The sequence below is a fragment of the Vanacampus margaritifer genome, chromosome 11, assembly GCF_051991255.1.
Source record: "Vanacampus margaritifer isolate UIUO_Vmar chromosome 11, RoL_Vmar_1.0, whole genome shotgun sequence".
Taxonomy (NCBI): Eukaryota; Metazoa; Chordata; class Actinopteri; order Syngnathiformes; family Syngnathidae; genus Vanacampus; species Vanacampus margaritifer.
Window position 1 is genome coordinate 14,054,495 of NC_135442.1, and position 12,532 is coordinate 14,067,026.

General features: G+C 39.8%; 1 protein-coding gene across 1 annotated transcript in view; it reads right to left on the reverse strand.

Annotated features, from left to right (window-relative positions):
• The window catches only part of tmtops2b (teleost multiple tissue opsin 2b), a 30,118-nt gene extending 26,264 nt beyond the window's left edge, over positions 1-3,854 (reverse strand). Inside the window, exon 1 of the mRNA XM_077579975.1 lies at positions 3,182-3,854. Coding sequence (XP_077436101.1) covers positions 3,182-3,554 — 373 coding nt within the window. The 5' untranslated portion in view covers positions 3,555-3,854. The remainder of the gene's footprint in view (positions 1-3,181) is intronic.
• Between the last annotated feature and the right edge of the window lie 8,678 nt (positions 3,855-12,532).

A 12,532-nucleotide genomic window follows, 5' to 3' on the forward strand; every position in this document is an offset into this window, starting at 1 on the left:
GAGTAAAGTACCACTTAGGTTCAAAAAGCATTAAGCAAAGCAGACAGAACTTAAAATGAGGTAATGATCAGGCCAGCAGAATCAGCAGTGAGTACAATTTGTAACATTGCTAAATTTAGATAAAAGTCCAGCCTGACATGTCATTACATTTTGTACACAGAGAACCAGATCACATATTTAGAATGAAAGGGTACGAAAACATTGCGGCACCATTTCCGCTAGGGTGGGTGGTGTGGAGCTGTTGCTTTGCTCAGAGATGGCAGTTTTTGCATCTGTCAGAATCTGTGCACTTCCACAATCATCATATTTCAGGAGACCCCCCAAAACAGCATGTTTGTTCAACCATTAATATTGCATTGTCAAAGAGAGCAAGCCATTTCCAACACTTTAGATTGGTCAAGAATTTGTAAAAAAAAAAAATCTAATAAAAATGACACCAAATTGTGACATACAAGGTTACAGGTTCCAAAAATAAAGCCTGTGATTTATTTTTCCAACACAACAGCAGGTCAACTCCAATACTACACTATGCATTGTGTGTCTAATTGAGATGAGGTATAATGTTTGCATCGAGAAAATTGCACTATTTATTTGTGAGTGTAAAGCTGAGGTTTCTATTTTGAGCCATTCATTTTCTATAGCACTTGTTTTGTTCAGGGTCATGGGGAGCTGAAGCCTACTCTGGCTGACTTTGGGTGATGGGCCATTGCCATCCTGGAATGGTTGCCAGGCAATCACAATTTATTGAGACACAGCCATTCACATGCACATTTATAACATCACTGTTTGGGAACAGAACCCACGCCACCTGCACTGAAGTGGCAAATGAACCACTCCACCACCCGTGGGCAAGTTTATGCTGAGTAGATGAGGTCTAAAAAAAAAAAAAAAAAGACTTCAAAAATAAAGCTAACTTTATTCTAATAATATTTATAAATTTTGGTAATAGCACGGCTATATTGCACTCTATACATTATAAACATATATACATTTTATGGAAATTGCATCTTAATAAGCATATGAGAGGATTGACATAGAAGCAGTATACTTAGAAACACGTCAGCCATGCATTTCAATGGTATCAGCCGCCCTTTGCGAGTACGTAAAATAAGGCTGGTATCAGCCCGATACTGATACCTGGTATCGTTACTCGCCCACCTTAATATAAAATGTCAGAAAAGTTCTAGGACAGGTGTATGCAAATCCAAGCTACAAGTTTCCCCCTTCAAAGTCATCCAACAGGAGTTAAACACAATAACCTTATCTGCCACACACTTATGCACTCCTGGGAAGATTATTCTGGATCCTCAGCAGCTCCGTCATCATTGCCAATTTGATATTTTCCATGTCTTTAGAACAGGTGCCCTTTAAAGGCCTCCTTGAGCTTACTTCAGTGTGGCAATGTTTTTTTTTCTGTTATTGTCAGATGCTCATGGCATTGTGAGCAGACGCGTTGTCTCACCTTCGAGTGCACTAAATGAAGCAAACGCTGCAGGATCTCTTTGTAGATATGTTGGTTGATTGGCTGGATCACACTGAAGGGGAAAACTCGTAATTTGGGTTTGAAGTATATCCTTTGTGACACCATTCCTGGATCTTTATGGAAATCTCTTGTTTATTTTTAATGACAAATTGAGTTTGTTATCACAAGTCATGTAAAATAGCAACTAACAAATATACTATATTACTATTGTAAAATTTTTGTTAAATAAGAAATGCTTATATCTGTCAAAAGTGAAGACAATTTGCAATTTTTTATGCAAGTTTTCTTTCAAAAATGAAAATAACAAAACCATTTAGCATGAAGCAGAAAACTGAGGGCGCGGCCTCCAACATACGTTGTTTCGAGGTTATAAACGGCACGCGATCTAGTTTGCACAATGGCTAAAGAGTACAAATGTAGTTACGCAGCACAAGAAGCCACACTCAGCTATTGCTGTATTTTATGTTTTTAATTGGATTCTATATCTGATATAGACATTTACTGTAATTATGATGTTACTACTGTGTTAGTGTAGCTTAAAGACAGACTACGGTGCGTTACGATTTACTGGTTGCTGCCGTTGAAGCGGAATTCTGATGTAATGACATAAACTGAGGCACCACTTCCCATGTCCGGTAAAGTACATCAGAATTATTATAGTGAACAAAAACAGACTAAATAGCTTAAACAAAACTGAAGAAACATTTTAATGAACAAAATAAAATAAAATAAAAAGTTCTTAACAAAAAAAATTACGAAAATTAACTGAACATCTTATGGCTCTGAAAATTACTATAACTTGACAAATACACCCATATATTTATCGAAAAGATAAAACTAATACCGTACTAAAACTATAATAAAAACAAACTAGAACAAAGCGTTTACAAAAAAAAAAAAAACATTACAAATTAACAAACTTGCTCTAAACACTAATAAAAACTAATGAAAAATCCAATAACGCTTGATTGCAAGTTGGACCTGCCTTTAATTTGGAAAATAACATTATTTTGGATGGTATGCATGAGAAACGTCATTACTTTGGGTGATGGGCCTTTCCAAAAAGTATTTTGTGAAGTTTTGATATTCAATTTCACTATAATCATATTGTCCATTCATGCGTCATGTTCTATGTTTTTATTGATTTAGTTTAGATTACGTTTGTCTGTGTGTACCATTTGTGTTTCATTTTGTGTCTTGTGTTCCTGTCTTGTCTCATTCATTTTTGTTTCCCCCTGTTCTCCTCAGTCCAGTCCCACGTATCTACCAATCAGAACTACGTTTCTGGGATCCGCACACCTCACATCTGACAGAAGTGACCCATTGGCACAACAAAACAAAGAGGCGCCACCGTGAGGCGCGGTGCCGTACTGTTGCAGGTCACAATGCGAAAGTTGCATTCATTATGGGAGTGATGGAGTTAATGGAAGGTATTTGTTGTTTTACCAAGTGCTTCTCCTTATAATCACATCAATGAAGTTGAAGAATAGCAGAGGCTTGTTTTGACCGGTCTGGACAGAAAATACTGATCGAGACCGACACTAGACAGACTTTCAAAATGTGTTCCGGTCTCAACACTACAACACATTGGGGGAAACTAATTAGCACGGTCTTCTCTGCACAACGAACCTAATTGGGTCGGACGGAGAGAGGCGTGTACCTAATGAAGTGACCACAGCCCATAGCCCCGAAGCTTACCGAAGCAGGAGTTGATGAAGCCGTACCAGCTGCAGCCGCTGGGGCCGAGCAGCCAGCGTCCGTGGATGCTGGAGGCGAAACTGAGCGTGGTGCCGAACACGCACACCAGCAAGTCGCTCACGCTAATGTTGAGCAACAGCATGTTGACGGGCGTGCGTAGCTTCTTGAACTTGCAGAAGAGCAGCAGCACCACCAAGTTGTTGAGGAAGCCGAAAGTCATGATGAAGCCCAGCACCACGGAGAGCACCGCGAAGCCGGTGGACGACAGGCGCGCCTCCACCTCGGCGGGCGGCTCCGCCAGCTCCGGGTCGTCGCTCAGGTTGGAGCCGCTCAAGTTGAGAGCCGCCTGGCCAGAGAACATCCTGGCGTCCATGCATGAGAGCTTGGCTGTACTTTTGGGGAGTTTACAAGATATTTGCGCGCATTCCTTTTAAATTCCACTGGTTGTGATGATGAAAATGATGCCTCGCAGTCCCACCTGTTACTTGCCATCCAACTTCTCCATTTCTATCTGAATGGACCACTATTATTTATTGTTTCATCCCGCAATACCGTTTTTCTCCCATTTTTCCCGTGCCGCAATGTAATCCACGCCCGCCGCCGTTTTTGCGTGAAAGTGCGCCTCACGGCGAGGTCCAGTATCTTTTTTAAAGGCGCCTTTGACGTCATCCACGCATCGTGAGCTGCAGGGAAGGGGTGGGTATAGTGGGAGCGACCGTCTTTTAACTCTCCCCTTCTTACTGTATCTTACTGTAGGTTTTTCCCCTCCCTCATTCTACCTCATCCTTCCTGCAGGCGACCTGTAAAAAAACCCATCTATTTTCAGTGAGAGTCTATTACTCATACTGTCGGCAGGAGACGGAGACATCATCATGACTCTATTTCTGTCCCTCAATGTCCAAGTCACACTAAAACACCTATTGGGCTCAACTGATAGCCTATCGGACCCCAATAAACATATATACGGAACTTATTTTGCCTTTATCGTTTATCGTTTTCCACATTTTGTTATTGTACTGCGCTAAACTCACAAACTCATAATAACACCAACATTTAAGATTTTCTTTTTCTTTTCTTTTTCTATTTTTTTTTTACATTCCAGACTCCATAGGCCTACTGCTACTTTATAACTAAAGCATGTGTGACTTACTGTCTTCTGCATCACATAGCTTAGTCTTGTTGTACATATAGTTTTATTCAATTATTGATATTTTCATTTTCACAAACTTGGAGTTTTACACCTTGTACACTAACAAAATAGAATATAATCAATAAGGTATAACATCAACCGGTCCCACACAACGATTTTATTTAACAACCAATCATGCAGCATTAAAAAACAGGTGAGCAGTGATTGGTTGTTACTTGAGCCCTGAGCAATGCGATGTCATTTTCAGGTATCAACGCAGTCAATTCTGTACATGCTTAGAAGTAAGTGTTCCAAAAGGGTTCTTCATGAAGGGCAGAAGTTCTATCCAGAACTATAGGCTTATGGGGAACCCTTTTTTGAAGAAAAAAAAATCTTCAAGGGTTCTTTTGAGGCTAAGGGTTTCTGTAAGAACCGTTTCAATACAGAACCCTTTTTGGAAGAGGGCTGTTGAAAACATGGGTACTAGAAGATCCTTACCATCACATATTCAAATGTTTAGCCATGTTTCAGTATTCACTCAGAAATTCTAAGGATTTTTTACAAGGAGAGTTTTGAGTACGTTTTACCAGTTTGTTTAAAAAAAAAAGAAGTTGATTAAGCATTTAGGAACAAACTCATGACCTTCAAGTTGAGAGGAAACAACTGTGCCACGTGAGCTATGCCAATCTTGTTTGTCCCTGTACTACATTGTTTGTGTGTCCAATATGAGGCCAACACTGTACGATTCCACCTGACAACAGCAATATAGCACATAACAGGGGTGACATGGCTCAGGTGGTGTACTGGCTGTCGGCCAACCTGAAGGTTGTGGGTTTGTACCTCACCTTTTGAGGAGCCTTTTTTTGTTTTTGTTTTTTAAATTTTTTAATCAACTGGTAAAATGTATTCGAAACTCATTTTTACTCATATTTCTGAGCGAAAAAAAAACTTTACTAAGTTTTTTTTCAGCGAATATTTGGTCGTGATTTAGTTGTCCAGGGTAAAAGCTGGATTTTAGTGTGTGAGACCTGGGAGCTGGCTGCCATGTTGATTGCCCTATGAAAGTTGAATGCTGGTTTTGCTACCGAATATACGCTCCGCCCTCTTCAAAACAGGTGTGACATGTCAGTGGTGATTACTACACATGTAAATTTGTATTGCAAGATGGATTGAAGTGAAACCCCAAGCGATCAAAAAAATCAAATAATCAAGGTAAGTTACATTTTATTTCAGCAAGTGTGACTCTAGGAACCTTATGGAGAAAGGTAGACATGAGTTAGAGAGTTTGGACAAAAAGGACATGTGCCACTGGCTTCAACAAGTGGGTTAGGGTGAGTATTGAACCTCCTTTTCCAGTAGTTTATTTTTGCTGAAAAGTATTTCAACGTTATTGAAAGTATTTAATACAAAAAACTTGTGGGGTTCCTTCACTTTCACCTGATTTTGTGCCATTGGAGGCTCTTGTCATAGGTGACAGGCTTATTCAGTCTGTTCTGCTGTCACCATTATGATGTGCGGATAAATAAATAAATGTATACAGTTCTCATTCGACCATGCATGGCTTTACTTTTTATAAATGGCTTCATCTGGTGCCGTATGTATACCTTGTATTGGTGCTCCAAATTGCCCCCCCCCCCCCCCCACACACACACACATTTCTGTGTGCCGATTGCTGCCTTGCATGCGTCTAGCTGTCATGTTGCTGATTCCACTGGACCTGTGTTCCCTTCTGTCCTGTCCTCCCTCCAAGACCTACATCATAGCTTTTCCTTAGACCAGGGGTAGGCTAGTTCGGTCCTAGAGAGCCGCAGTCCTGCATGTTTTTGATGTCTCCCTCCTCGAACACAGCTGAGAGGCTCCTGCAGAACGTAATTATGAGCTGATGATTTGAAACACCGGGGTTGGAGGCAGGAGACACCGAAAACATGCAGGACTGCGGCTCTGTAGGACCGAACTTGCCTACGCCTGCCTTAAACAGTCTGCTGTCCTTATCCATCATTGCCCAAAGATTTTTAAATGATTAAAACAAAATCCTTAAAAAAATGTTTGAATGATTCTCAGTATCAACAATAATGATCATCACAACAAACAATAATTTTGATTTATAGAATACAGTGTGGTTCTTTATAAAAACCCTGAAAAAAAACTCATTGTGCAAGTTCTAGATAAAACCCTTGAACCATAAAATGGTTCTCAGTATAACTTACTGTGTTAGTTGTAGATTAAACCCTTGCAATATAAAATAAGTTATTTGTGGAATGTGCTGTGAAGGTTCTAGATGAAACCCTTGTAATATAAAAGGGTTCTCAGTAAAACTTTCGGTGAAGGTTCTAGATTAAAGCCTTGAAATACAAAAGGGTCCTCAGTGGAACTCGCTTTGTGAAGGTTCTGGATGAAACCTTTGAAACATCACAGGGTTCTCAATAGAACTCTCTGTGTGAGATCTAGATGAAACCCTTAAAGGGTTCTTTGTTGAACCTCTCATACAGGGTTCTGGGTGGAACCTTTCACAGATGGTTCTGGTATAACCCGCTATGTTCTCAGTAGAACCCTTTGGAAGGCTTCCAAGTGGAACCTTCATAAACGGTTCCAACAGGAACCAAAAAAAGGGTTGTCCTATTAGGACAAGCTGGGGAACCTAAAAAGGTTCTAGCAAGCACTTTTATTGCTACAGAATTTACTGTGAACCAATCATAGCTCAGCTTCATAAGACAGGTGAACAGTGATTGGTTGTTAGTCGAGCCCTGAGCAACTGCGATATCATTTTCAGTCGACAGCAAGTGGCAAAATGGCCGCCCCCTGAGATGGATAAATACGGGTGGATTTTGCTGCTTAAAGGTGCATAATGCACAGTGTTGTGTTAGCTAGAGTGGGGTAGGAACTGAAAAAAGAAAGAAGAAGATGACGGATTCGAGCATAGCCCAAATTCCAGCTCAGACTCCAACTGCAGTTACGCTTTAGGCTAAAGGTGGCAGTCACAAGTAAAAAAGTGACAAACTCCGCAATGCACCTTAAACTAATGACTTCCCTTTTAAACTGCTTGGATGTAATGCAAACTGTCACGTCAGAGTTGTTGTCAGGGCATTGGGGTGTTGTTTTCGACAAATAGACACCACTGCTTTTTACATGCAACCCTTCTGTCACTTCACTAAGCAATAGTTATACAAATGCACACCCCCGCCCCACCGTACACTATTTATTTATCACATTAGCACAGGTCCTGAATTCCCCGTCATGTCTTTCCTGAAGCTGCAAATATTGCGCCTCTTTGTCTTAATAGGCAGCTAAGCCCACTGGGATTTTTCTGTCCATCTCTCCATATAACTCAGTTTCAAATGTGTTTTCACAGCAGCCGTTGTTCTTTGTTGTGGCACGGTAAACAATGAAAAGCCTCCATGCTGGATTTGTTCCAGCAATATTTCAGGGCTCAGCGAGGCTGATGAGATTTGTTCAAGTATACATGCGCGTTAACAAATATCTGCTGCAAACTGAAATGATTATTGAGTTATTTTCTCCTCTAGGTGCTTTATTTTGTTATTTTTTTGCTCATTATTTACTTGTTCACTTTTATCAAGTCCCTTCCCACAGGGAATTTCATTACAAAGCACAACTGTTGGCACACTGCAGCGGGGAGTAGCTGTTTTCGTTAATCGCTTTCTTTTATCCTTCGTGTCAGTGTTTTCCATGGTTCATTTCGATAATATGTCAGAATCACAAATTATGAGAGATAAGATCTGTTAGCTTTTTTTTCCATGTCAATCCTCATTATAAACAGCTGTCATATGGTCCTTTACAGAACATCTTCCCAGACAGATGGCTTACTGCATAAATGATCTCGGAGGGATTTTTATCAGCCAATGATATAACACGACTTGGGACAGGCTGAAAATAGAAATGTCAAAAGATGACATAATCTTTGTTTATGAAAGTAAAAACTGTGAATTTATGACTTAATGTTTTAAATTTGTTTTCAGAAAGCAAGGCAAATATTGCAGTGTAGCCATACACTTATATGTCTCATGTCTCAAACTGCACTTCTTTAAATTTTTGTTGAATACTCCTGATCTAGATAATGGCCAAACGCCTCTTTTTCTGCATTTACTGGCCTCTAAACAATTTCAGATTAGTTTTAGTTTTAGATAAAGCCGTTGGGAGTTTTCCTAAAGAGAGAAAGTTGAAGAGAAACAGTGACAAAACACTAACTGTTATCTGGCTATCTTTCGGGAGAAGGCTGTAGACTCAATAGAAGAGATTAATTGCGGTGTCCTGTAGATAACTGCAATCCATCCCATAGGTTTAATGATTCATGAAACAGCGGCTAAAATTTCCTTTGGAGCAAGAGAATCTATAGGAAGTATGTGATGGAATAGAATGAACACTCCAGTATTAAGGAACAGAAATAGAACATATGAATATATGGTAATTGAAAACCATTTCATATTCATTCTTGCTGTATGATTTTTACAGGAAGAGGCAGCGGGAGTCCTGTGATGTGTAATTATGGCCAATTACAGAGGAAGATGTCATAGAGTAAAGCACATACAGCTGTTATCCATACAGGAGGCTCTCAAACAGCGCATGAAGAGAATATTAAATCAAATGTTGGAAGTTAACCAGATTTACACGTGAGTTCAACTGGTGCTATGTAGAATGGATTATTTCATTCTATCTTTTTCAATTCAGACACAATTGTTTGCATAATAATAATAATAATAATACATCCTAAATGTATGTGTGCAAAAACAACAAGATTTGATACAGCTGTATATGGTATCAATTGGAGAGCAGTATGCAACTTTGGATGGGAGCTTCCATTGCCAGCATTGAACAGAATAATTCTGCCCTCAGGATGCGCTCAACTTCACATGGCTGATACTGTAGTTTTGGTGTAGCATTTTATGTTTAATTCATAGGCACACTGCGGGCATGTACTGAAGTTATTATTACCGTACGTTCACTCACATCTACTGTGAGATCACTTTGTCATCCAGGGATTGACACAGAGATGATGTTGTAGACCAATAAGAGTAAGTATTTCCATCCAAGTGCCTTCACACAGACAGCAGCGGGCACATTTACGGAACAACCAATGATACAGAATGCAAATGGTCTTGCATGCAAATAAATGATAGGGGAGAGATTAAATGAATTATTAAGAAAGGGATGAAGGATGTGATAAAGAGGGTATATAGACAGAGACATAAGGTACATACAGAGAAACAACATTTATAATACAACCAAATAAATACATTGAATTTGGTATGCTATATTGTAAAACTAAGGTGTATGGTTAAAGTATTCACCGGCATGTTTTTTCTTTTCTTTTTTAATCTCTTTTGGTACATCACAGATTCTAATTTAAAAGATTTTTTAAAGGGCCCATCTCATGCAAAACCTACTTTTAACCAAAAACAGATACCCAGATCATGACATTCCCTTCCTGTCCCTGTCCTGTACTGTCCAATCCTATCGTCCTGTCCCTTGCTCTGTCCCATATAAATTTGTCTCCACTGTAACATCGTAAGCGGCACGGTGGCTGACTGGTTAGCACGGCCGCCTCCCAGTCCAGAGGACGAGACATCGAGTCCGGGCTTCGGGCTTCGGCCTTCCTGGGTGGAGTTTGCATGTTCTCCCCGTGCTTGCGTGGGTTTCCTCCCACATTCCAAAGACATGCATGGCAGGTTAATTGAACACTCCAAATTGTCCATAGGTGTGATTGTGAGTGTGGATGGTTGTTTGTCTCTGTGTGCCTTGTGATTGGCTGGCAACCAGCTCAGGGTGTACCCTGCCTACTGCCCGAAGCCAGCTGGGATTGGCTCCAGCACCCACCGCAACTATTGTGAGGAAAATGGATGGATGGATGTAACATTGTAATATTTGTATTCATACACAGGTAGTGTCCTGTCTGTGCTTATGTTTATTTTTCTCTCTGTCCTCTCGTTCTTTCTGTTGATCCCATCTCAAACCTCGTTCTGTGAAACTGTGATTTTCAGTCGATATCCATCCTCAGTGGCAGTATATAGCATTACTAATGGTTTTACAGTAACGATGAAACAAACAGACCAATTACACGCAAGTTAAGTCATCTCACGTGACCTTACTCGCCTAGCCTATCAAGTTTGATTTCAGACAATAATCGCTTACTGTAGCGCAGACCATACAGAAAGACAACAAATGAAAGAAAACATTAGGGTCCGGGACATTTGCCCTAAGAAATTCACGGCAACCGGATCACTCAGAATTTTAATTAAAGATCCCTGACATTGGCAGCAGCTTTCAACAACATTTTCAGTCTTGTCACATTGATAGGACTCTTGATTGGCTGACACCAATTAGCTCTTGAAGAAGTGTTTACATCACATGTCTATTAAAAACATAAAAATATAATTGTTTGTGTAGTATTCACTGAAGCAGATAGTGTTTGTCTAAATGCTTATTGAAGTCGATGTAACTGTGTCAAATATTTGATTGGATAAATTCTCCTTCGATGGAGATGGCGAGCCTTTGCCCAGAACGACTGTGAACCGGGAACAACATTCTTCTTCTATTCTTCTTTTATTAGTTTTTTTTTTAATGCGCATTCCACTCTCTTTGATCAAAAAGGTCATGGAAGTGTCGCTTCCGCCAGCCATGTACATCAATGTATATGCCGACACTGCCCCAAAGCCTGGCAAAAAGCCCTTATTACTTCACAAACAAAATGACTGTGGTTATGTCATCTCTCGCTTCCAAATCGCACAAGATATAAACAAACAACATTTCTGTTATGTAATGTATTTCTGTCCAGGTCTCATGAAAGTAGGCTATTGCTGTGTGTTTTTCTGTTTTTTTTTCCAGTTGTGTTTCGTATATTACCTTGTGTAAGCTTTAATTCGATAAATGTAACAGGAGGTTAAGTCTTGTGCCTACAATAATTGTTCTTTTTTATGTATTTTTTCATCCGTCTCAACACAAAACATTACGCAAAACAACACACAAAACATTACACACATTAAGTTCTGTACCTCCATCGATCTCAAAATGAAGTCCTCCAAGGCTTACAACACTTCCGAAGTGCTTTGAAAGAGGACCAGGGGTAACAGCATTGTAAAATGCTGATGTCAGCAAAAAAAAAAGACTTGCTTTGGAAAATACTTCCTGCTGTCTTCTTCTATTGAAAAACAAAAGAAGAAGACTTTTTATTTATTGCCGCTTCCTTGTTCGTCAGCCAGGGCTCTTCTTTGATTGGCTACATTCCATTCACAGTAACAGTTCACGGAGTCAAAAGACTCAAGAGTGTTCCACTTTCCCCACACAACAAAGATTTTAGCCATAAATAGGCTATTTCATAAGTTTAAATTTTAAGATTGTCAGCTCCATTGTCAGGCTCTAGCAAAAAGTCCACGTTTTGCGTGTTTGACGTCCTTGGTTATGAAGAGGTAAAATTGTGATGAAAACAGCCCGCTTGTCTTTATGTGCCTGGGTCTTAGCTTGCTTGCTGTGTGTGCTGCGATAACTATGGTAACTAACTACGGACTAATGACATGATGGATTGAACCCAAACTTGTTTCAATGTTTTCAAATACATGAAATTCTGCCTTGTGTAGGTGAAATCCTGAGTTGTTTTACCTTTCTTTCTCAGTGGTGCCATCCACCTCTTTCACTTTGTCATATTATGGTGGTTTCTATTTCCTGCCAACTTTTTGTCATCATTGTCTTTCTTTTTTGTATTTTATTTTGTATTTCACACTTGTGTCCTCCCTTGTTTTGATTTAAGTCTACTAAATTGCTCATGAATTGTTGCCTGCTGTGGAATCCACGTGATTGCTGAACCCAACCCTTCTTACACCTTTACACATACATTCAAACCTACGGATGGTACGAATCTTTGAAAAAGCTAATGTGGGAGGAAGCTTGGAACCCTCACAAACACAGTTGAACATGCAAACTCCACACATAAAGGAAGGCCGGAGTTCAAAAATGCGGAGAATGAATTTCGCCCCACTTAGGTGGGTGTGACAATCAATGGTACTTAAACTTTAAGTTTAAGATTTAAACTCGCGAGGCTTTGAGGTGGATGTGCTAACCACTGTGCTTTTGGTCAAACTGCTTTCTCTGTCCAAGCTGCTACTGAGTGGATTCTCACTCCTGTTAACATCAGAAATCTAAACACATACATTACATCTAAGCTTGAACTAAAATGGTTCTCCTGTAAAAAAAAAAAATAAAAAAAATAAAAAATT